Raw genomic sequence first — 26,059 nt, 5'->3', positions numbered from 1 at the left:
ACTTCAAACTGGTGAGTAAAAATGACCACAGTTGGATATCACTAATGATAAAGTCATACTCCTATCTCAAGAGTGTAAATGGAGAAAATGAACTATGACAAAAACTAAGAGCAGTTGGAGATTCTGAGGGACTGACTTCTGGTGGTTTAGGTGTGCCTGCGGCAGAGCCGATGACTGACAGTGAGGAAGGGTTGTGATGATGTGGGGTGGGGTTACTCTCAGGAACATTACTTGGGTACCAGGACATATTGATGTCAGGTGCTCTCTGGGGATGAGGCTCGTGGTACAAAATAGGGGTAGACCAGTGATAAAGGCTCGGGTGTCCAGAGTCCTGGGGCTTCCTCTGGAATTACAGTGAAGGGCAGCAAGGGGTGGGGGTGAGACTTCTATATGCGGAATCTGAATATGTGATTTCTGTCTTTGCTCTACACTTAAAGATGGCCCTGATTGGACCTCCCTGAACCTAGACTTTTCCCTGTATTATAACCCATCCTATTTAGCCTCTCATGGAGGTTTGTTGAGAGGATCTGCCGTACAGAGGACACGGGGCCCTCCAAAAAAGTCCACAAATATCTGCGACAGTTGTTTTTTATTATTTGCTGGCAACTAACTCTCCAGTGTAAAACAAAGCTGGAGCCATGCAATGGCCCATGCTCAGGCCTGGAGATATTTTAGGAAATAATCAATACAAGATGCATTGGGTTGGAGCCACAGTAACAGTCATAAATCTTGATAGTCCACTGTTTGATAAAATTAATGCTTGAGAGAAACACTTCAGAAGCCTATGGGAGGGGAAAACAGTGTGTTTTGGGAGATAGCTTAAGCCAGGGTGGAAATAGTCATCCAGGAAGGGTGGTTATCATCCCACCGCTGGTGGGTCAGTTTACATGCACACGTGCACACATGCACACGGGCAACAGGCACTGGCTTTGTTGGCTGGGTCTCAGAAGAGAATAGCAAATAAGGAAGATAAACATTGATTCCAACAAATGGATAATTGCAATTTGTGTACTTAGGGGCCCACCACCTCTTAAGGAAATGCCACCTGCCTCTGAATTTTTAAAATAGAACAGTGACAATCTTGTGCCCGGTCTCATTTCTCTGGCAGAAAAGAGTATGCTCACGGAGCTTTGGGATTTGTGGCTGTTGCGGACGGTGAGAGAAGAGGGCAACGAAGGGCAGCCGGACGTCATGGTTTTTAAATGATCATGGCACTGAGATGGCCTGTGGTTAGAAAGGAAAGGAAAGAATATTGCTTTTCCTATATCCAAAGTGTTCCCACACTTTCCGAATCCCATCTTCACATTAAGGTAGCCACCTGTTCTGGGGCCAGGTGTGCGCTGCTGTTGCACAGCAGAACCCAGACTTGTGGGAGCTTCGTGCTCCAGGGAGGGAGGAACAAACTTGGTTAGGGCCACGTGAGGCCAGGCGGGAGTCTGCCTGGGGCCTGGCCTCCGAGCTGGTGTAGCCGACTTTACTGTGTCAGAATAGTCTGTGAAGGCTTCACTTGTGGTCAGATTCAACAAGGATGAAAACATTTAGGCTGTGTCAGTAGGGTGTTGGGATTGTTTTTAATTTAAAATTTGCTTTTATTGTTCTGGTTTTTAATTTTAAAACTAATATACACTTATTATGAAAAAACATTAATCTGAAAGGTCAGAAAACCATAGGGAAACCTTGACATTGGGTCTGTTGTGTTTTCAGGCAGAGAAAACAAAGAATTTTGTCAGCTGAAGTCTTGTTGTGGGAAAAGTCCTCTCCATAGTGGACATGGCCACAGGAGTCCAGGTGAGATGCTCTCGGACCCCCGCCCTTCAGAAACGGATGCTTAGCTTTGAATGTAAAGGCGTAAAAATAACTCTGCAGCCGTCAGTCTCTTTACTGGGATAGATGTTTGTAAAATGATACACCTTACAACCCACCCCCCTGACTGCCTCTTTGACCATTATATTCAATTCTGAATTTGTTTTCTTTGTTTTTCTTTTTTGTTTTGTTTTAGTTCATTTCTATCAATCATTTATTTTTGTTTTATTTTTATAAAAATAATATAATACTTGTGATTTACTTTCTTCACTGAAATATTTTCACTAAGATTGATCTGTACTGATTTGAAAATTGATTACAAATGTACAGTAATCAAGACAATGGTATTACACTGGATCTCTTTGACAGCAGGTAGGAAGCAAAACAAAAGAAAATACAACAACCCAAATACAGTGTGGTATTGGCCTAAGAATAAATGTGTGGACAGTGGGTTAGAATGGAGAGTCTAGAAATAAATCCTTACATTTATGGTCAGTTGATATTTAACAAGGGTGACAAAACAATTTAGTGGGGAAAGAATAGTTTTTTCAACAAATGGTGCTGGAAAAACTGGATATCCATATGCGAATGCACTAAGTTGGCTCATCTCATATAAAAATTAACTCAAAATGGATCAAAGATCTAAATGTAAGGGCTATACCTATAAAACTCTTAGAAGAGAACAAGTATAAATCTTGGTGACCTTGGTTTAACTAATGATTTATTATTAGATGTAACACCAAAGCACAGGCAACCAAAGAAAAAGATAAATTATCAAAATAAACTTTTGTGCTTGAAGGAACACCTTAAAGAAAGTGAAAAAGACAGTCCACAGATTGGGAGAAGTTATTTGCAAATCATAAATGTCATAAGGGTCCAGTATCCGGAATATAAAAGGAACAATTATAGCTCAACAATAAAAAGCCAAAATGGCCCAATTTAAAAAAATAGGCAAAAATCTGAATAGACATTTCTCAAAGAAGATATAAAAATGGCTAATAAACATATGAAAAGTTGCTCAACATCATTGTTAGGGAAATACCAATCAAAACCATAATGAAATGCCATTTTGCATTCATTTGGGTGGTTATAATAAAAAATACAATATCAAGTGTTGATGAGGATGTGGAGGAACTGGAACCCTCATACATTGCTGGTGGGGATGTAAAATGGTGTGGTTGACTTGGAAAAGAGTTTGGTACTTCCTCCAAAATTTAGACTTTTCCTATGACCCAGCAATTCAACTTCTAGGTATGTATGAAAACATGGTCCACATGAGAATTGGACACATGTCCACACAAAACTTGTACACAAATGTTCATAGCATTATTATTCATAATAGCTGAAAGGGAAACAACTCAACTACCCATCAACTGATGAATGGATAAACACAAGTGGTATATCCATTCAATGGAATGTCAGTTGGCTGTGGAAAGGAATGAAATACTGACACATGCTACAACTTGCATGAACCTTGAAAACAATGTGCTAAGTTAAAGAAGCCAGACACAAAAGCAGCATATTATATGGCTCCATTTTTATGAAATGTCCAGAATAGACAATCCACAGAAATAGAAAGTAGATTAATGGTTCCAGGGAGCCTGGAAGGTGGGGCATATGGGAGTGACTGCTAATGTCATGGGTTTATTTTAGGGCTGATGACATGTTTTGGAATTGGATATTCATAATGGTTGTAAAACTTTGTGAATGTACAGAAAACCATTGAACTGTATACTTTTAAAGGGGGGATTTCATGGTATGTGAATTACATCTCAACAAAAAAGTGGATTGATGTGTGCTCTTCACCCTCAAGCTCTAGTGTTGGCTTAAGGCTAGTGGTCCTCATGTCTTCCTTTGTTAAGGGCCATTGCCAAGTTTCAGGTTGATAGTGGTGAAAAACCTGCTTTTACTTTCCATGAGTTATGCCTTTGTCAGCATCTCCTGGGGAGGCCCTTTCCCCACGTCCCCACTCTGATGTCTCCTGAGGATGGTTCCAGGACATGGAGACCCATGAGACCTCCCTGTGTGTGCCGCTGGGAGCTCCCTGGCTTTATTTCAAGTGGTGCCATGTTCTTTTGTTTTGCTAACCCCACCTCTCTTTTCCTCCACCTCCCCTGACACTCAGGTTTGGTTCTATGGCTCCAGATGGCCAGTACCACTCCCCTATTAAGAACAAGAGTGCATGGTTCAATGCAATGCTGGCAGCGCTCACCCCTTCAAGATTAGCTGTGACTTTCCAAGCTATGGGTCCCATAAAGGTACTTGACTCTGATTTTAATTTACCTCACTGTTTATTCTCTTCCAGGCGTGGGTAACAATTTCAGGAGCTGAGCTTCCTGAGCCACAATTGGTGTAGTGTGGCTGGGCGTACTGTTGAGATAAAGATGGCCACTTGGCCATGCCCAGGGAACATTCTGCACCCTTCCTACTGCAGGATCTCATCCATCTGCATCCCCGGTGTGCTGTGGATGATGGTGAGTGGAACATAGGGATTGTGGCAGAAGCCCCACAAAAGGTGACCCTGGGGGAATGGGTCATTCAGTACAAATACATCTGCTGGGAGAGCAGCTAAGAGCTGCCTCATGTGGGTGCACATCGGCCTGCCTCGGTGGAGTTCACTGGGGAACGCTGATGCTCACGTGGCTGTGTGGGGTGAGGCATTCAGCATCACAGGTTGGAGTCCAGGAGGCCGGATCTCCAGAGGCCAGCTCTGCACATCCCTTCCCTCTTCCTCCTCCCAAATGTTGTTTTGCAAAGAGAAGCCAGAAAAGAAAATTCTGGAAGGCCCCCCTCCTCCTCTTCAGAACCTAGCTCTGTCTGCCCTCTGGGCCCTCTTTGTCTCTGCCTGGGAGAAAAGCCTGCTTTAAGCTCCACTGAGCTTGGTGAAGCTGGAAGAAAAATTAAGATACCCATAAGTATATATTTATGGCCAGAATCCAGCTTTTCCATCAAGAAGGAATAAATTTCACTCACCTGACTCCTGGCCTGACATCAGCACACAGTTGTCTGAATAGCAGGAAAATCCTTTACTCACTTCTGCTGGGTCTGTTCCACCTCCCAGGAAGCCTGCCTGACATGAGCTTCCCGAGTGGTGCCCTTCGCACCCTTGGCACAGCTGTGACGCTGCACACACCCATGCTCTGAGTGGAGTCAGTGTCCCTGCACCTGCCACGGGAGCTGCTTCCTGTGCCTGTGACTCGGTGGTTCTTTAGAGGGCGGGGGAGGGTGCTCAGTTGTGAAGTCCAACCTCGGGGGGCTCAGCTGGTCCCCTGAGCTGGACTGTGTAACAAACGAATGAGACCTAGTGATGAAGGCTCAGGGGTGAGGCCAAGGCACTAGGCCAGGGTCACGGTGCTGAGGACACCTTCTTCAAGTCTGTAAGAGAAACCACTTCAGCCATTTGCAGGGCTCCAGAAAGAGGGAAGAGGGGGGAAGTCAGAAGAGCCTAGAGCTGCACCACAGAGGAGATAGGACAGAAACTGGGCCCGGGTTTCTCTGGAGCCTCCATAGCAGCATCTGCACAATTGCCCCTTTGGTCTCAGTGGCCCCAGGGTTCCTTTGACGAGAGTTCTGGGTGGTTGTACACTGGCTGGTATCTGGCTGTATAGGTAGTGTAGACAATCTACACTGTTAGGTTTTAGAGTGGATGAGGGTGTGTGAAGGACGGCCATGCTGCCAGCAGCCCCATTAGCCTCCAGGTCTGCGTGGAAGGTGTACAGCAGTGTAGACAAGGCCATGGGGGTCTTTAGGGAGAGAATTGATTTTATGTGTCACCAGACCTGCAGTAGTGAGGGTCAGGGAGAGGAGGCAGAGTGCATGCGTGTTAAAACATACTGTTCTCCATCCCTACCAACTCCAGAGGGCCTTGGGGGTCAATTTAGGTCCATTCCTTCCTTGTCCATCATCTGAACTGAATACTTGGTTCCTGGCAGTGGAGAGACATCATGATAGTGGGCTCTGAAGTCAGAGAACCCTGGGCCCAAACCTCAGGCCAGACATGACCAGCAGAGAGGCTGTGGGTAAGTCAGGACCCTCAGTTTCTCCACCTGTGAGATGGGCCTCATGATAATGGTGAGCCTGAGAGGGGGTGTGCACAGGCTGTGCTGGCACAGAGCAGATGCTCCCTGGCTCGGAGCCATTGCTGAGATGGTAGCCACCGCCACTGCTGTGACTGGGGAGGCAGGAGCTGGCTGTGGGAGAGGAACAAAAGGGCTTTCCCATGAAGCACACGCCTGGCCTCCTGGCCTCCAGGTAACAGGGTGGTCAGAGACGCTCTGCGCAGGTCCACGGCGTTCTTTGGATTCCTGGGTACCCAAAGCAAAACGTTGTGACTGTGAGCTGGCACCTGCCCTGCCCAGGAAGCAGATTTGCCAGGGGGTGGGGGACCCCTCCTGGAGCCGATGGGCCTCGGGCTCTGCATGGTCTGGCTTCCGCCAGCATGGTGGGCCCTGGTGGGCAGCGCCCCTGGCCACTGCGGTCTCATCACGAGGGTGATCTCTGCACTGTCCTGGCAGCTCCTCCTCTCCCAGGGCTCAGTCACATGACAGATGTTTTCTTGGCTGAACCCTAAGATGGGCCCTGCTTGTTCTCTCACTGGTGAGCACAGAGACAGACCCTCCTGCGTGCATTCCTTATGAATCATGAGCTGTCACCACGTGGTGACATTTGTTCAAGGCTGAGCATGCCTAGTCCTTTTAAACTTTGCCCAGATGTCTTATTTTTCATGGCTATCTCTCATTTCCATAGTGTTTCTCTATACTTAACAGATTTTCTCTTAAAGCCTTACCGTCATAGTCATCCTCTGATTTGTGTCCAAAATGCCACTCCAGGCTAAATGATTAGCAGGAGCAAAAGGAAAGGAAACTAAGATGTCTGGCAGGGGGGGGGGAGGTGGGGGCTTGAGAACTCGGCAGGAGCTGAAGCCGGGAGGCTGGGAGGCCTTTTTGGGAGGAAGGAAACGGGAAAGTGACCGTGAGTTGGTTTGGAGCAGAGGGAGTGTGGCACGTAAAGGCTGCTAGGCCATGTGTTGAGTTGATTTTGCATGGAAGTAAATATTTTAGCGTAAGACAAGCTGGTCCCTGCTCTCAAAGCAGCCTCCCTGGTCTACAGCCACTGGGTCCCACCTGCAGAGTTCCTGATTCAGCAACTCTGGGGTGGGGCTGGCGAATCTGCATTTCTGAATTCCCAGGTGATCCTGGTGGGACTGGTTGGCATGGTTCACCGAGAGCCTCTGCCCAGAACAGATGGATATGGTTGTAAATTCCTAGCCCATCCCAGCCACCTCAGCACCCTCCATGGCCCCTGGTGCCTCCAGGGTCACAGCTCAAGTTCCCTTCCAGCTCCAGGGCACGACTGGCCTCTCAGCCACGCCTTCTCCTACTCCCACCTTCCACATGTTAGTTTTCATGTCCAGTTCAGAGCCCAGGCAGGTGTCCCTTCTTCAGCAGGGTCACAGCCTGCCTGTGGTCCCTCTGTCACATTCCCGAGGGACTGCAGTCCCCCTTGTGGCACTGGTTCCAGTTATGACCAAATAATGATGTGGTAGGTGGTTTTGGTGTCTCTGTCAGTGTCTCAAGAGGCTCTCTCCCGCTGTTGACAGGTTTGGGGATAGTGTGTCCTTGAATGACCTTCCCATGACCTTCTGACTATAAGGTTTGTGGAAAATTAGAACAACAAAGAAGATGAGGTGGGGCACCTGGGTGTCCTGAGTCACGGGTGGCTCTTTAAACCACGGGGGCGTAGTGGGGCAGTGTCAGGAGCTGCCTGTGCTGGCTGGCTTTGCAGTGTCACCCTTCCCAGCTCTGGCACATCCCCACAGATGTCCCCGATGCTCCCTCAGGGGCCTGGCTTTGCAGGGCCAAGCCCGTGCGCTTCAGTCACTGACTGGGGCTGGGGCTGGTCAGCCAGCATCAGAGTGAGATCTTCTCCCTGCCCTGAGGACCCAGAGCCAGACGCTGTGACACTTTTCCCTGAGTTGAAGCTTACTCAGTCCCCTTAAATTAATAACCTCAATTTCTATGCCTACCACTATACAACTATTTTGTCTTTTTAATTCTTACTAGGTGCTTACCTCCTAATAACAGAAGAAACAAACCTGAGCATAGAGATTAATAAAATATTAATTTCTATGAACTTCTAGAACTAAGCTTTGAGAATATGTAGAAATTAACCCAAACCTGTCATGTTAGGTCAAATTCCCTTCGCTGCCCTCTGGGTCCGCAGTGGTAGGCAACTAGGAGTTGCACATAACCAGATGTAATGAAATTAAATATTGTTTTAAAAAAAGCCAAATTTGTTTGCATAAAAATAAAGCCTTCTAGACAACAATAATTAGATGGGAGCAGGGTATTCAGCTGGTTGCTAAAGTGCATTGGCATCTTTGGTGTGTTAAGGAGGAAGACAGAATGATTTTAGATTTATGAGAATAATTTATACCCAAATAGGTATGTTAAAAATTTAAAGGTAACTAATGGAAATATAATCTATAGATTCCAAACCAACAGTAGGAAAAAAGTGGAATGCAGACAACAGTATTTCAACCAACAGCTGAGAGAAACAAAAGCAGCAAAAAAAAAGGCGATAAACAAAATAAACATGCACACACATACAAATGGGGGAAATAAGTCCAAATGTATGGGTAATTATAATAAATGAGGCTTATCTAATATTACTTATTCAATCCAGATATGGACAATATGAAAAGAAAATTTTAAGCCTATTTCACTTATGAATAGGAATGTAAAAATCCCAAATAGGTATTAGTGAGTCTAAGCAATATTTTACTTTTAAACAAAATAAAAATATATGATCAAGAAGAGATTATTTCAGAAATATTAAGGTTGTTTCACTACCAGAAAATTATTGTGGAACACCATAACAAATTAAAGGGGAAAAAAACTTAGGACCATCTCAATAGATGCAGAAATGAATGTGCTAAAAATAAAATTCAACATTCACTTGTAATAGACTTGGAGCAGAAGAAAACCTAAGTGTCTATCAAAACTTGTAGCTATCATCTCAATGGTGAATCTTTAGAAGCAATCACATTTAAATGAGGAAGAAGACAAGGCTGTCCCTCCTGGCAGTGCTTGCCAAAACAGTAAGACAAGGAAAAGACATGTGGTATAGAAATGGGAGACATGAAACTATTTTTTGCAGGCAATACAACTATATACATAAAAAAGTCTAAGAGGCTTTATATAAAAGGTCTGGATACAAAAAATACTGCATTCAAGAAGTATTAGAAATAATAAGCAATTTTAGTAAAGTTTTGGGATATGAGATCAACTTCCAAAGAGTAACTTTCTATCTATCAATCATAACCAATTAGAAAATAAAAGAGGAAAAAGTTTCCAATGCATTATAGCTACCAGAGCTAGCTAATATCAGGAAATAATGTGTTGTGGGGAGAGTACACAGATAAATTAAATGATAATATGAAGATCTGAATAGACATATCCCCCAGAACTGCAGTATCCAATACAGTAGTCACTGGACACATGCAGCTATCTAAATTTTACTTTAAATCACTTAAGTAAAATTTTATTCTTCAGTCATAGTAGCCATGCTTCAGGTGCTCAACAGCCACGTGGGGAGAGTGGCTACCATAGTGGACAGCACAGAGGTAGGATATTCCCATTACCCCAGACAGTTCTACTGACAGTGCTACTCTAGACTGTGAAACATCCCATGCGACAACTGACCCAGGTTCTCCAACAAGTCAGGGGCACAGAAATTAAAAGGCAGGAGAAGGGGGACTTCTAGGTTAAAAGAGATGTAAGACACATGCCAACCAAATGCAACATGTATGGATCCCGACTTCAACACAACAACTACAAAAAGAAATCCTTGAAGCAACAGGGAAAGCTGCATATGGACTGGATATGAGATGAAAACACGGACCCATTCTTAATACTGCAGGATGGGATAATGGTCCCTATGTAAGAATGTCGATACTTGTATACAAAGTATAAATGTCCGTGCATATATAGAAGAGTGAAATGAAATGTCAGTTTTCATTACAACCCTTATATAGAAAAATAAAGAAAAACATTGGGGCTATATTAGCCAGTTCAGCAAAATCTTGAAAATTATACTGTTTTTCTCTACTTCTGTGAATGTTTGAAAAGTTTCATGATAAAAATTTGATTCTGAAATAAAAAAGGCCAAGGGCAGACTAGAAATAATCATGTTAGTCTATTGTCAATGTGAATTCATGTCTTACTACCTTTTAAAGTCATCACCCAATAATATGATGTAGTGACCCAGTGCTGTCCAGTAGGACTCCCATAAAACCTCCTATGCTGATGGGATGCTCTGTGTGCTGTCTGATGTGGTAGCTGTCAGCTACATATGGCAGCTGAGCACTTGAAATGTAGTTAATGACATCCAAGAACTGAATTTTAAATTTTATTTAATCTTAATTAAGTTTTAAATTAATAGTAATTTAATACCATTTTAAATTTAATTTAAATAACTAACAGCTGCTATAAATAACAGGAGCTCCTATAAAGTAGCTGGTGGCTACTGCATTTCAGTTTGGTTTAATTTGCAATAAATGTGAGTGTACATTTATTTTAAAATTAATTTTCAAAAACCAAGGTATGTATGTTTAAATTGAACAAAAGTCTTTTTTGGAGAAAATTATGAAACCTTATAAAATAAAAATGATGATGAGAATAAATGGATAGATCATACTATATGTTAAAGGGCTATAAAGACAATACTGTAAAGATTCTAGTAAAATCAGCCTATAAATTCAATGCAATTCTACTAAAAGTTCCAAAAGGTTTTTCATGTAATTTAACAAGCAGATACTAAAAGTCAGGTGGAAGAGCAAAAACATGTAGATAAGAATAATTTATATAGAAAGCAAACTGAGGGGACCTTCCATATTATAAAGCCATAGTGATTTAGACCGCATTGGTCCAGGGAAAAACAGATACACCAACTGACCAGAACAGAGGGACCAGACCAGATCACACACAGATGATCATTTGTCTCATGACAAATAAACATATACAAATAAGTATGTGCAAGAATATTCAGTGAAAGACTATGTAAAAATGTTCCTCAACTGAATAATGGGTAAATACACTGTGACATATCCATATAATGGAATACCATTCAACAGTTAAAAACAATGACCAAGAGCAAAATCCATCAACTTGGATAAATCTCAAAAACATAATGTTCAGGAGAAAAAGATAATTGCAGAAAGATACATGGATATTATACTATTTTATAAAACATGGGAATATTAAAAAATAGGCTATATAGAATTAATAAATCAAAATTTAGGATGGTGATTTACCTATATGGGAGAAAGGAGAGGAATAGGATGGGGGAGTGCTTCAATCATATTTGCAGCATTTATTTTTAAATTAATAGATTTATTCTTTAAGAGAACACTTTTTTTTTTTTTTGAGAGGGCATCTCTCATATTTATTGATCAAATGGTTGTTAACAACAATAAAATTCAGTATAGGGGGGTCAACGCTCAATGTACAATCATTAATCCATCTCAAGCCTAATTCTCGTCAGTCTCCAATCTTCTGAAGCATAACGAACAAGTTCTTACATGGTGAACGAATTCTTACATAGTGAATAAATTCTTACATGGTGAACAGTACAAGGGCAGTCATCACAGAAACTTTCGGTTTTGATCATGCAATATGACCTATAAACAATCAGGTCAAATATGAATATTCGTTTGATTTTTGTACTTGATTTATATGTTGATCCCACATTTCTCCTATTATTATTATTATTTTTATTTTTAATAAAATGCTGAAGTGGTAGGTAGATGCAAGATAAAGGTAGAAAACATAGTTTGGTGCTGTAAGAGGGCAAATGTAGATGATCAGATGATCAGGTGTGTGCCTATGGACTAAGTTTTAATCCAGGCTAGACAAGGGCAGCAAGACATCCACGGATGCAAAAGATTTAAGAGAACACTTTTTTATGAACTTTTAAAATTATTGTTTAGATTTATAGAAAAATTAGGCATAAAGTACTTAATTTTTATTTTTAAAAATGTCAGAAGTACATATTGCAAACTAGAAGTGTACAATTGAACTAGGTGATAAAGCCATAGGTATCTGTTATGCTATTCCCTGCATGTTTCTGTAATCATTTTTCTAGGCTTATTCATTTTTCTTGACACGTTGTGTTGGTTTTCATGTATTAGATAAAACAGCCACTTCTCCCATTTCTTAATAGACTGGCCTTATGTAGAAGGTGAACCTCATCAATCAGCCCAGCCTGAGCTCCTGGTTGCCTCTCAAATCTCTGTAATTGTTCAGGCAGCCTTCTTTGTTCTTAATGGTTTCCAGCAGTTGAGGGTGTCCCAAGCCTGGTCAGTGTCCCAAAAAGGAGGATTACATTCAGCATCTTAATAAAGACTGCCTGGAAGCCAGACTCACAGACATCAGCTGGGAAAGTATGTAGTTAAGCCCCATTCTGGAAGAAACTGGGAGATGATATTTTTGCCTTGTACCTTAGCACATTGCCTGGGTATATAGCTGAAGTGCTGTATCCTGTGGGACTTGTGAAGGTAAGTCCAGTTGGCTATTAGAACCAAGCAATCTGGGTACTCAGCCTTCAGGCAACAGTGCCACATTGGGGTGCAGACATGTGTGTGGGTAAATTCATGCCAAGGAAGTACTGGTTACTTGAAGAAGGCTAGAGGGAGAAAGCTGAGAAGGCATCTGCTAGTTTCCCTATACTTTCAAGGGTAGATCACAGCCAGCCCTAGATGTATGCTAAACTGGAAGCCTGACCCTAATCAACAGCTTTCAAAGTAGGAAGATGGGCCTCTTCACGGAAAGACTGGGAGATCGGTGGTTTTTTCAGCTCCTTCTGTGCTAAGCCATGGGGGGATAGCCATGGTGAATGCTTACATAGCCATTAATAGCTGCTTCTTTGCTAGCTGTCATTTTGTGGGTCTTGGGGATGCACAGCTCTTATTTTCAGTGCTAGGTGTTTTGGGAGTTTGTTCCTTAGGTAGGGGTCTTGAAATTTGGGATATTAAATGTGGAGTCCAAAATATCTCCTCTTCAGGGAGAAACTGGGTGTTTGGAGTTCCCTTCCAATTGGACAGTCTGGTGCCATGGGTAGGATTTATAGCAAGAGTGTCTAAGCATTTCTTACCCATTTCAATGTGTTTTTTTCATTTGCCTGATGTATACGTGTCTCTCAGATAGTTTCTGTGTTTCTTTCAGAGGTAATTACTCTGTGTATAGTTGTACATTTGGTCTTTGCATGAAGGTAAGGGCGTAGCTTACTATGTTGTCATCTTAATTGACCTCTTTATTTTACCTTTATTGCTAACAGATATTTGTGCTGGGATTCAAATTCTAGGTCGACCAGTTTTTTTTTCTCCTAGTAATTTAAAGATATTATATCATTGTCTTCTGGCTTCTGTCATGTTTGTTAAAATGTCAACTGTCACTTACATTGTTCCACTGAAGGTAAAAACCTCTTTTTCTTCAGGCTGCTTTCAAGGTTTTATTTTATATTTTTTTTCTCTTAGAGTTTTTTACTATGATCTGTGTCAATGCAGATTTCTTTTTCTTTATCCTACTTGAGGTTCATAAGGCTTATTATCTGAGTTTGCTATCTTTCCTTTGTTTTGGTGAGTTCTTAGCCCTTGCTTATTGATTTAGACATATTCCCTCTTTCCTTCTGAGGCTCCAATTTTATGCATGTCAGAATTTCTGATTGTCTTCTCTTTTACTCTTTTGACATTTTAGCTGTCTTTTTAAAATTTCTTTCTGAATATTTTCATCTAATGTATCTTCCAGTTAATTAATTCTTTCTTGAGCTATATGTAATCTGCTGTTAAACCCACTCACTGAGTTCTTAATTTGGACTATCATGTTTTATGATTCTAGAATTTTCTTTTTTTGTAGTTCCTCATCTTCTACTAAAATTCTCACATCTTTTTTCAGTTTAAACATAATTAAAGCATATGCTTAAAGACTCCTTTATCAGGTGTCATATACCCCTGTGAGTATATTTCTACTATTTTTTCTGCTGAAAATACATTAGTCACATTGTCTTACCTCTTCATATATATATTTTAATTATATGATGGTCATTGTATTTGCAAAATAATTTTCAGAAATAATGTGAGGCCTAGGTGATGTTATCTCTCTCCAGAGAAGTGTGTCCATTTCTGCCAGGTTCTTAGGAACATTAGTAATTCATGATTGTCTTTATATAATTTCACAAGTTAAGGGGATTTTAAACTGTATTAAAGTCTACTTTAGGTAAGACTACTTTCAAGTCATCATTTCTTTCAGGATGCATTCTTCAGGATTCCAACCCAGATGATGGTGATTCATTAGGCTCTGTTCCTTCTCTGTGGACCCTGACTTCACTGTCATCACCTCAGCCCCAGAAGGCTGTCAAAAGCTTGTCAAGTTCTTACATAGTGAATAAGTTCTTACATGGTGAACAGTACAAGGGCAGTCATCACAGAAACTTTCAGTTTTGATCACACATTATGAACTATAAACAATCAGGTCAAATATGAATATTCGTTTGATTTTTATACTTGATTTATATGTGAATCCCACATTTCTCCCTTATTATTATTATTATTATTATTATTTTTAAATAAAATGCTGAAGTGGTAGGTAGATGCAAGATAAAGGTAGAAAACATAGTTTAGTGCTGTAAGAGAGCAAATTTAGATGATCAGGTGTGTGCCTGTAGACTAAGTGTTAATCCAAGCTAGACAAGGACAATAAAACATCCACGGATGCAGAAGATTTCTCTCAAAACAGAGGGGGTGAGGTTCTAAGCCTCACCTCTGTTGATCCCCAATTTCTCACCTGAGGGACCCCCTGCGACTGTGCCTGTCTTAGGTTGTTCCTCCCTTGAGGAATATTACCTGTCTCTGGCTAACCAGTCATCTTTCGGGGCCATACAGGGAAATGTAAAGTTGGTAAGTGAGAGAGAGGCAATATTGTTTGAAAAGGTTAGCCTTTTACTTCTTTGCAGATTTATGCCCTGTGGCTTCTATGCCCAGTATTTGTCTTGAGGTATCTTTACCACTTGGAGGAATTATGATACTCGGTAAATTCAATATGAGGCATGAATTCTATTTGTAATTAGGAAGGAAGAAGAAAAGCTATAGGACTAGCAGATGGAAGATAACATGGGAAGATTGATTATTTCTTTGACATATCTTCTTGTAGAGTAACTTAAGCATGTATAGGTTTTAAACTACGAATTAAATTGCATACACACATTAACATAATAGGAATACAGTTACATAACCAAAGCAGACCTATAATTACCAGCCATCTCCAGTGAAACCAAGAAAACCAGTTAGGCACCCTAGGCATTTGTGAAAACTTATCTGTGATATGGTGGATATTGTCCAACTGAACTTGAACAGTCTGAGAGAAATCAGACAAATTAAAACAACCCATTCCTGGGGACTGTTCACATCCCATATGTTCTTTTAACAGTAGATAGTCTGTAGTCGTAAGATTTTGGAGCACTACAACTTGCACTTCTCCTAATTCTTGGTTGAGTTCCAACAGTATAGATCCAGTCAAATTTGTTGTTTTACTGTATGCACAGGCCAGCTTAGATATCTCCTTCGTCATTCCAATGGCAAGTCCAGGAACCAGTGGGATGAATGCAGCTACAACTGCAGCATCGCCTGGATCTTTGTTGAGGTTTTTCAGTGATCATCTTCTGGTATGAGTCTTCCAGAGAGTGCTGATGTTGGAAGTTCTTCTTCATATCGTATCTTAGTTCATTTTCTGGGTAGCCAAATTAGGCTTTAATCCTCTGTATAAACACAAACAGACCCTTTGCCCACACTTTGATATGCCCTTTATACCATTGTGTAGAACTCATTGGAGGATAGCACACAGGAACTGCTTTTTTTTTAAGAGAAAGGAATATTATCAGAAAAATGTACCTCCATAGCTGATCATCTGATACCCTTTAAGTGATCAAAATTAAGGATATTTAAAGCATGCATTAATCATTGATTTACAGTTAGTTTTACCCTATCAGGGAGTAATCCCCCTTTTCTTTCTTTCTTTTTTTTTTGTTACCATTAATCTACACTTACATGAAGAATAGTATGCTTACTAGGCTCTCCCCTATACTAGATCCCCCCTATAAACCACTTTACAGTCACTGTCCATGAGCATAGCAAAATGTTGTAGACTCACTACTTGTTTTCTCTGTGTTGCACAGCCCTCCCCTTTCTCCCACCCCTCCACTATGCATGCTAATCTTAATACCCCCTTCTTCTTCCCCCCACTTATCCCTCCGTACCCACCCATCCTCCCCAGTCCCTTTCCCTTTGGTACCTGTTAGTCCATTCTTGGGTTCTGTGATTCTACTGCTGTTTTGTTTCTTCAGTTTTTCCTTTGTTCTTATACTCCACAGATGAGTGAAATCATTTGGTATTTCTCTTTCTCTGCTTGGCTTATTTCACTGAGCATAATACCCTCCAGCTCAATCCATGTTGCTGCAAATGGTAGGATTTGCTCTCTTCTTATGGCTGAGTAGTATTCCATTGTGTATATGTACCACATCTTCTTTATCCATTCATCTACCGATGGACATTTAGGTTGCTTCCAATTCTTGGCTATTGTAAATAGTGCTGTGATAAACATAAGGGTGCATCTGTCTTTCTCAAACTTGACTGCTGCGTTCTTAGGGTAAATTCCTAGGAGTGGAATTCCTGGGTCAAATGGTAGGTCTGTTTTGAGCATTTTGATGAACCTCCATACTGCTTTCCACAATGGTTGAACTAATTTACATTCCCACCAGCAGTGTAGGTGGGTTCCCCTTTCTCCACAGCCTCGCCAACATTTGTTGTTGTTTGTCTTTTGGATGGCAGCCGTCCTTACTGGTGAGAGGTGATACCTCATTGTAGTTTTATTTTGCATTTCTCTGATAATTAGTGATGTGGAGCATCTTTTCATTTGTCTGTTGGCCATCTGTATTTATTTTTTGAAGAACTGTCTGTTCAGTTCCTCTGCCCATTTTTTAATTGGATTATTTGTTTTTTGTTTGTTGAGGCATGTGAGCTCTTTATATATTTTGGACGTCAAGCCTTTATCGGTTCCTTTTTGTTCTATTGATGGTGTCTTTTACTGTACAGGAGCTTCTCAGCTTAATATAGTCCCACTTGTTCATTTTTGCTGTTGTTTTCCTTGCCCGGGGAGATATGTTCAAGAAGAGGTCACTCATGTTTATGCCTAAAAGGTTTTTGCCTCTGTTTTTTTCTAAGAGTTTTATGGTTTCATGACTTACATTCAGGTCTTTGATCCATTTTGAATTTACTTTTGTGTCTTGGGTTAGACAATGGTCTAGTTTCATTCTCCTACATGTAGCTGTCCTGAGTTCTCTTTCTATTGGTTCATTGTTAGTGTATAGGAAAGCTACAGATTCCTGTGTGTTAATTTTGTATCCTGCAACTTTGCTGTATTCCGATATCAGTTATAGTAGTTTTTGGGTGGAGTCTTTAGGGTTTTTTATGTACAATATCATGTCATCTGCAAATAGTGACAGTTTAACTTCTTCTTTACCAATCTGGATTCCTTGTATTTCTTTGTTTTGTCTGATTGCTGCGGCTAGGACCTCCAGTACTATGTTAAATAGCAGTGGGGAGAGTGGGCATCCCTGTCTGGTTCCCGATCTCAGAGGAAAAGCTTTCCGCTTCTCACTGTTCAGTATAATGTTGGCTGTGGGTTTATGATATATGGCCTTTATTATGTTGAGGTACTTACCCTCTATTCCCATTTTGCTGAGAGTTTTTATCATGAATGGATGTTGAATTTTGTCGTATGCTTTTTCAGCATCTATGGAGATGATCATGTGCTTTTTGTCTTTCTTTTTGTTGATGTGGTGGATGATGTTGATGGATTTTCGAATGTTGTACCATCCTTGCATCCCTGGGATGAATCCTACTTGGTCATGGTGTATGATCCTTTTGATATACTGTTGAATTCTGTTTGCTAATATTTTATTGAGTACTTTTGCATCTACATTCATCAGGGATATTGGTCTGTAATTATCTGTTTTGGTGGGGTCTTTGCCTGGTTTTGGTATTAGGGTGATGTTGGCTTCATAGAATGAGTTTGGGTGTATTCCCTCCTCTTCTATTTTTTGAAAAACTTTAAGGAGAATGGGTATTATGTCTTCTCTGTGTGTCTGATAAAATTCCGAGGTAAATCCTTCCGGCCCGGGTGTTTTGTTCTTGGGTAGTTTTTTGATTACCGTTTAAATTTCTTTGCTCATAATTGGTTTGTTTAACTTTTGTGTTTCTTCCTTGGTCAGTCTTGGAAGGTTGTATTTTACTAGGAAGTTGTCCATTTCTTCTAGGTTTTCCAGCTTGTTGGCATATAGGTTTTCATAGTAGTCTTTAATAATTCTTTGTATTTCTGTGGAGTCTGTCATGATTTTTCCATTCTCATTTCTGATTCTGTTGATTTGTGTTGGTTCTCTTTTTCTCTTAATAAGTTTGGCTAGAGACTTATCTATTTTGTTTATTTTCTCAAAGAACCAGCTCTTGGTTTCATTGATTTTTGCTATTGTTTTATTCTTCTCAATTTTGTTTATTTCTTCTCTGATCTTTATTATGTCCCTCCTTCTGCTGACTTTAGGCCTTATTTGTTCTTCTTTTTCCAGTTTCGATAATTGTGATGTTAGACTATTCATTTGGGATTGTTCTTCCTTCTTCAAGTGTACCTGGATCGCTATATACTTCCCTCTTAAGACTGCTGTCACTGCGTCCCACAGAAGTTGGGGCTTTGTGTTGTTGTTATTTGTTTCCATATATTCCTTGATCTCTATTTTGATTTGTTCATTGATCCATTGATTATTTAGGAGCATGTTGTTAAGCCTCCATGTGTTTGTGAGCCTTTTTGTTTTCTTTGTAGAATTTATTTCTAGTTTTATACCTTTGTGGTCTGAAAAATTGGTTGGTAGAATTTCAATATTTTGGATTTTGCTGAGGCTCTTTTTGTGGGCTAGTATGTGGTCTATTCTGGAGAATGTTCCATGTGCACTTGAGAAGAATGTGTATCCTATTGCTTTTGGATGTAGAGTTCTATAGATGTCTATTAGGTCCATCTGCTCTACTGTGTTGTTCAGTGCTTCCTTGTCCTTACTTATTTTCTGCCCGGTGGATCTATCCTTTGGGGTGAGTGGTGTGTTGAAGTCTCCTAAAATGAATGCATTGCAGTCTATTTCCCCCTTTAGTTCTGTTAGTATTTGTTTCACATATGCTGGTGCTCCTGTGTTGGGTGCATATATATTTAGAATGGTTATATGCTCTTTTTGGAGTGAGCCCTTTATCATTATGTAGTGTCCTTCTTTATCTCTTGTTACTTTCTTTGTTTTGAAGTCTATTTTGTCTGATATTAGTACTGCAACCCCTGCTTTCTTCTCGCTGTTGTTTGCCTGAAATATGTTTTTCCATCCCTTGACTTTTAGTCTGTGCATGTCTTTGGGTTTGAGGTGAGTTTCTTGTAAGCAGCATATAGATGGGTCTTGCTTTTTTATCCATTCAATTACTCTGTGTCTTTTGATTGGTGTATTAAGTCCATTTACATTTAGGGTGACTATTGAGAGATATGTACTTATTGCCATTGCAGGCTTTAAATTCGTGGTTAGCAAAGGTTCAAGGTTAGCCTCTTTAGTATCTTACTGCCTAACTTAGCTCTCCTATTGAGCCGTTATATACACTGTCTGGAGATTCTTTTCTTCTCTCCCTTCTTATTCCTCCTCCTCCATTCTTCATGTGTTGGGTGTTTTGTTCTGTGCTCTTTTTAGGGGTGCTCCCATCTAGAGCAGTCCCTGTAGGGTGCCCTGTAGATGTGGTTTGTGGGAAGCAAATTCCCTCAGCTTTTGCTTGTCTGGGAATTGTTTAATCCCGCCATCATATTTAAATGATAGTCGTGCTGGATACAGTATCCTTGGTTCAAGGCCCTTCTGTTTCATTGTATTAAATATATCATGCCATTCTCTTCTGTCCTATAGGGTTTCTGTCAAGAAGCCTGATGATAGCCTGATGGGTTTTCCTTTATAGGTGACCTTTTTCTCTCTAGCTGCCTTTAAAACTCTTTCCTTGTCCTTGATCCTTGCCATTTTAATTATTATGTGTCTTGGTGTTGTCCTACTTGGATCCTTTCTGTTGGAGGTTCTGCGTATTTCCATGGTCTGTTCGATTATTTCCTCCCCCAGTTTGGGTAAGTTTTCAGCAATTACTTCTTCAAAGACAGTTTCTATCCCTTTTCCTCTCTCTTCTTCTTCTGGTACCCCTATAATATGGATATTGTTCCTTTTGGATTCGTCCCACAGTTTTCTTAGTATTGTTTCGTTCCTGGAGATCCTTCTATGTCTCTCTCCGTCAGCTTCTATATGTTCCTGTTCTCTGGTTTCTATTCCTTCAATGGCCTCTTGCATTTTATCCATTCTGCTTATAAATCTGTCCAGGGTTTGTTTCACTTTGGTAATGTCCTTCCTGGCATCTGTGATCTCCCTCCGGACTTCATCCTATTGCTCTTGTATTTTTCTCTGCATCTCCGTGAGCATGTTCATGATTTTTATTTTGAATTCTTTTTCAGGAGGACTGGTTAGGTCTGTCTCCTTCTCAGGTGTTGACTCTGTGATCTTTGTCCGCCTGTAGTTTTGCCTTTTCATGGTGATAGAGATAGTTTGCAGAGCTGGTACGAGTGACGACTGGAAGAGCTTTCCTTCTTGTTGGTTTGTGGCCTTCCTCTCCTAGGAGAACAGCGACCTCTAGTGGCTTGTGCTGGGTAGCTGCGCGCAGACAGGGCTTCTGCTTCCTGCCCGGCTGCTATGGAGTTTATCTCCGCTGTTGCTGTGGTTGTGGCCTGGCTCTGGCTGCTGCTCCAAATTGGTGGAGCCCCATTGGAGAGGGAGCAGCCGGGAGGCTATTTATGTCCTGGCTCGGGCTACTGCTGCAAATTGGTGGAGCCCCGTTGGAGGGGGAGCGGCCCGAAGGCTATTTATCTCCATAAGGGGCCTCCGTGCTCCCTGCTGCCCAGGGGGTTAGAGTGCCCAGAGATCCCCAGATTCCCTGCCTCTGGACTAAGTGCCCCACCCTGCCCCTTTAAGACTTCCAAAAAGCACTCGCCAAACCAAAACAACAATAACAACAACAACAAAATTAATTAATTAATTAATTAATTAAAATAAAAGAGAAAGGAAAATGCATGATTTTCTTTGTCCTCAGCCGCTGGCCTCAGGCACCCACTCACCGGTCTTCTGCTCTGTTTCCCTAGTATTGGGGTCCCTGTTCTTTTAAGACTTCCAAAAAGCACTCACCAAAAAACGAAAAGGAAAAAAAAAAATGGCTGCTCCCGTTTCTTTGTTCTCCAGCATCGGCCTCAGGCACCCACTCACTGGTCTTGCTGCCCTGTTTCCTTAGCATCCAGGACCCCATGCATGCACTGTGCCTGCGCTCTGGTGTGGATGGCTGGGGCTGGGTGTTCAGCAGTCCTGGGCTCCCTCTCCCTCCTGGCTCCGGCTACTCTCCTCCCACTGGGAGCTGGGGGGAGGGGCGCTCGGGTCTGGTGGGGCTGGGGCTTGTATCTTACCCCCTTCATGAGGCGCTGGGTTCTCGCAGGTGTGGATGTGGTCTGGATGTTGTCCTGTGTCCTCTGGTCTCTATTTTAGGAAGAGTTGTCTTTGTTATATTTTTATAGATATATGTGGTTTTGGGAGGAGATTTCCGCTGCTCTACTCATGCCGCTGTCTTGGCTCCGCCTCCCCAAGTAGCTCTGGTTTTATATATTATTTCCTTATCTGTCATGAGAAGTTAAATTTCCTCAACTTCTTAAATTTTTTAATGTAAATTAAAATATATTTTCAAAAGATTTTCATGAGAGTGAAGAGTCCTTCACTTTGTTTCAGCCTTTTTAATCTAATCTGACCAGTTTATTTAGAGTATGGATAGAAATATATTCAGGGACTGAGAATTATCGAGGTTCAGATGTGAGGGTAAAATGATCTAAAATACCTATTCCAAACATGGTGGTCATGAAGGAGAAATAGACATTCTATACCAGTGGCTTCCCAGTGAAGATACAAACATGAAATCCCTATATGTTGCCCTGTACACTGCTAGTCGGCCCTGCCAGGTAGTCCCTGCTACATTAAGTGCTCACAGTGCTTTTTGGGTGAATAATTTATTTAGAAAGCACCTGAGCTGGCCAAGACTTTGAGCTGGATCTTAAAGATGAGTGTGGCCAGTGGAGAAGGGATTCGTTCAAATCAGAGAGGGAAGCAAAGGGGTGAGGATGACTTTGAAGGTCTCAGGCAGGCAGATGGATGGGCAATGGTGCCATTAACTAAACAAGATGATGGATGGAGAAGGAGGTGTCAGTCAGATTAATGGCAAGCATGTGATATTTTACCACAAATTGGGGAAATTTGTATTTAAGAAATTGGTGCATCTTGATGAATGTAACCATCTCAAGTTGCCCTCCTCCATATTTGCACAACTGGAATCCTCTATAACCTTTTTTTTTCTTTTTGGTAGGTTCTTTGTGACTCTCCTAGAGCTTGGATCTTTGTATATTCTTGATTTTATTGTTTGTCACAATGTGGTATTGTTTACTGAAGGCTGAGGTGATAATGTGAGAATTCTCTCAAAGCAGGAACTTTATTTCACATGTTTTATTATCACCTTCAGGTAATAAGAAGCCTGTTGTTTTCTTTTTCATTTCTCGCTAAAGCCATATGTGTTTGCATGTCAACATTTTGTAGACGAGGAAATTAAGGCATTAAAAAATAGCACATTTGGGGCTCTCTTCTCCCCTCCTGATGTGAGCCAGGAGCTGTTTCCTCTCACTTTATTTCTAAATAAAAGCCTCTGCCCTGGCTCTCCTGTGTTGAGTGTTTGCTATGTTCATTCTTTGACTCTGCAAAAAAGAATCCCAGCATCATCTTTGGGGGCTCATCTGGGATAACTTTGGAGGTGGGAGCTTCCTCTTCAAGTTTAAAGCCAGACACTCCTCTGGCTTGCATTCTAAAGAACTGGGAGCAATTTTGATCCCCAGACCCTGAAAAAGAAGTGTCTTCTGCACACAAGCCTGGCCTCAATACAAACTCTCTAATGGAGAGGCTTGGTCCCTCAGAGAAGTATACAATATAATAAGAAATATCCGAATTTCCTTATGTTACTGTCTTACAGTAAGCTCTCATCAGATCTTTAACCATTGTCATTTGTGCAGGAACCTCAGGATGTCTTGAGGACCTCAAGAAGAGAGGAATTCACCCAAATCTATAGAAGCCACAAAACTACAAATTGTAATAGAAATGGAACCTGGAATAGAAGTGCCCGTCTTCCCAGGCCCTCTCAACTGACCACTGATGGAGACCTAATTGCACCCTTTACTGTGCCCGTTCTCAGCATGAAGCAGCCAGAGCGGTCATCACCCCCTTTCCCTAGCAGCAACTAGGGTCTCTATCTGTAGAGGGGGGAATGAGACAGGGACCATGGGCTTAGATAGAGTAGGGTGAGGGCCTCTGGAAAAAGCAAGGCAAGATATTTACAGTCAAAGCAATGTAACAGTGTAAAGTCCATACAGAAACTCTGTGTTCAGCATTATGCAAAGTCAATGTCACACTAATTCTCTAGGGTAAATATACTAGACTAGGAATAATAGACATCTTCAGTGAGATCACTTAAAGGTCAAAAGGCCAGGAGCAACTTGGCCTGGAATGATTGAGTGTTCCGCAAGGGTATCTTAGCATAACCTGTGACTTCACTGTAAACAGCCCTAACAGACAACAACCCAGCCCACCTTGAGGGCAGGGCAGGTGGTATAAGTTCACACCCTAGGCCCTCAATTCCCAAAATCCTCAACTGCCTATAAATCCCCTAGACAATGCACCATCCCGGGCTCTCTTGTCCCCTCCTGGAGTAAGCCAGAAGCTCTGTCTGTCTTCTCACTGTATCTCTCAATAAAAGTCTCCCTGGCTCTCCTAAAAAAAAAAAAATAGCACATTCAAGGATGTTGGGGTGTTTGCAAAATTAAGACATGGTCATAGCCCAAAAGCAGAGGATAAAGATAAATACAGTAGTAAGGTTACCCAACCCAAGTAGTAGAAACTGAATTATTATTCTGGAATGAAAATCTACCCAGCTGGGAGACATGGCCTGAGCATGAGTAAATGAGAACATGTCTCTGGAAGGGAGATGAAAGCAGAATAGCTCTTTGATAAACTAAATCTCTCTCAAAATGTGTGTTTCCTAAATTAAGCATTTCCTGAAATGTGCATTTCCCAATTGTGAATCTCAAAGAGATTCTCACAGTTCATATTGCAATGAAAGGCTCCGAGAAGACCAGCAGCAAAGGAAAATTAACCTCATTTAATCCAGATTTGGTCAAACTTTTCACCTTGGAATGTATTTTTCATGGAACGTCTATTACCACCTCCCAGGAAGGTGGGGAAAATGTTGAATTAAAAAACCAGTGCTTAATTTCATAGTGTCAGTTATTACTAGGTGATCAGTAAATGCTTATTTTGGAATTTTTTAGAAGTGATTTTCTAATAGCAAATCATTATTTGTTAAGTTTTTTTCAAAAAGTGGACTTAAAAAAGTGAAGTAGCCATGACCTTCAAAATCATGACAAAACCCTAGAATTAGGAAGATTGTGGCTTTTTCAACATCTACTAAAAATAATTTAAGAAATCTCTACCATTTCATGGCCTACCCAATCCTGGGATAAATTATTCCCTCTAGTTCCACAGCACATAGTTCCTCTGAAGCTGTTAATTCTGCTTAGATGCCTTTTGAGTGTGAATGAAATTTAATTATCTCATTTTCTTTAATAGCAGAGAGTGGATTAATTGAATAAGGGAAAACATGGCTTGTTACATGGGTAGAAAGGTTCAGAATCCCTGGTATGCTGAAGATATGACCATCAAGGTGGAAGCTTGAACTACATGGCACATGAAAGTGTGTATTTACAAAAAGGAGAGAGCTAATTATCCCTACAACACTATTTTTCAGTTTACATTGAAATTCATTTGGTCTTGCAGAATGTGAATAAATGTGTTCATCAACCAACTGCAGTTCAAATTTGGCTTCACCACTTACTGGCTATGTAACCATAGGCAAGTCTCTGAACTTCAGATTCTTCTCTGTGAAATGGCATCAGGAGTTTGGAGTACTAGAATAAAGTCTTCCTCATTTTAGCACTTAGACATCTTCAGGATGATTATCGTTCACCATCTCGCTACCCTAAAGCAAAGCTTCCTAGCAGACACACTCAACTCCATCCCATTCATTCTAAAGGAGAGAAATCCAGCCAGAAAAAAAACCTGCTAACAATAAACACATGAAGTACTCACAGTCACTTCATCCTTCTCCTTAAATGGAAATGCAAAACTAAGGGTCACCAGGCATACAAGGAGAACTGCAGGGTGAAAATGAAAGACCAGAAGAAAGAAAACTGACCCGGAAAAAAAAAAAAGACAATTAGAGAATAGAAGACATTAAAAGCACTCTAATTAATATGCTGGGGGAATTTGGGGTGGGGGATAAATATTATATCCTTAAAATTAGAACAAAATACTAGGAAAAAGAAACAATTAGAGAATAAAAGAGAGTGCAGATTAAAAAAATAAAGCTGGTTGAAAAACTTGTTTTAATTAAAGAAGGAATAGAAAGCAAACCCAAAGACTCTCTACTCTCCTAAAATGTGGGGAGCAAAGAAACTGAGACCTTTGAGAGAACCCATAGGCAAAGAAGTCTAGACACTAGATCAATCTAGGGGGTCTCATATACAAGATTGGAGATGAAAAAATTATCAAAAAATTTTCCAAAGATGAAGGAGAAAATTCTTCAGAATTGAACTTCCTGCATGCCCAGAACAATTAAAAAGAGTCATACCTAGACACATCCTTGATGTGTCAGAGTACCCAGGATAAGAAGAAATTTCTAAAGTCTTCTATACCCAGATAGATATCAATGAAGTGTGAGGGCAGAATAGTGGTACTTTCAGACAGAATGATATCAGAAAGCTTATTTCCCATGCACCTTTTCCTTTAATGGTATTTGAAGACAGAGTAGAATAAAATAGAGTTTGTGGGGTCTAGGAATCTGTGGTTCCAATCTAAGGTCCTGTTGGCAGTGGGCAAAAAGTTGCAACATGACAATTGCTTAGCAGGTCTGGAGGGCAACCAGCACAGTTTGGAGCAGAAGGATGGTGAGAAGATTGGGATGGATTCCCCA

General features: G+C 41.0%; 1 protein-coding gene across 1 annotated transcript in view; it reads left to right on the top strand.

Moving 5' to 3' along the window:
- The window catches only part of LOC140844008 (uncharacterized), a 106,979-nt gene extending 81,650 nt beyond the window's left edge, over positions 1–25,329 (top strand). The window contains exon 4 of the mRNA XM_073214885.1: positions 23,049–25,329. Within this exon, the coding sequence (XP_073070986.1) occupies positions 23,049–23,276 (228 nt within the window). The 3' untranslated portion in view covers positions 23,277–25,329. The remainder of the gene's footprint in view (positions 1–23,048) is intronic.
- Positions 25,330–26,059: the final 730 nt, after the last annotated feature.

Source organism: Manis javanica, chromosome 1 (genome assembly GCF_040802235.1).
Source record: "Manis javanica isolate MJ-LG chromosome 1, MJ_LKY, whole genome shotgun sequence".
Lineage (NCBI taxonomy): Eukaryota > Metazoa > Chordata > Mammalia > Pholidota > Manidae > Manis > Manis javanica.
Note: the sequence above shows the minus strand (reverse complement) of the source record. Positions and strands in the feature narration are given on the sequence as shown.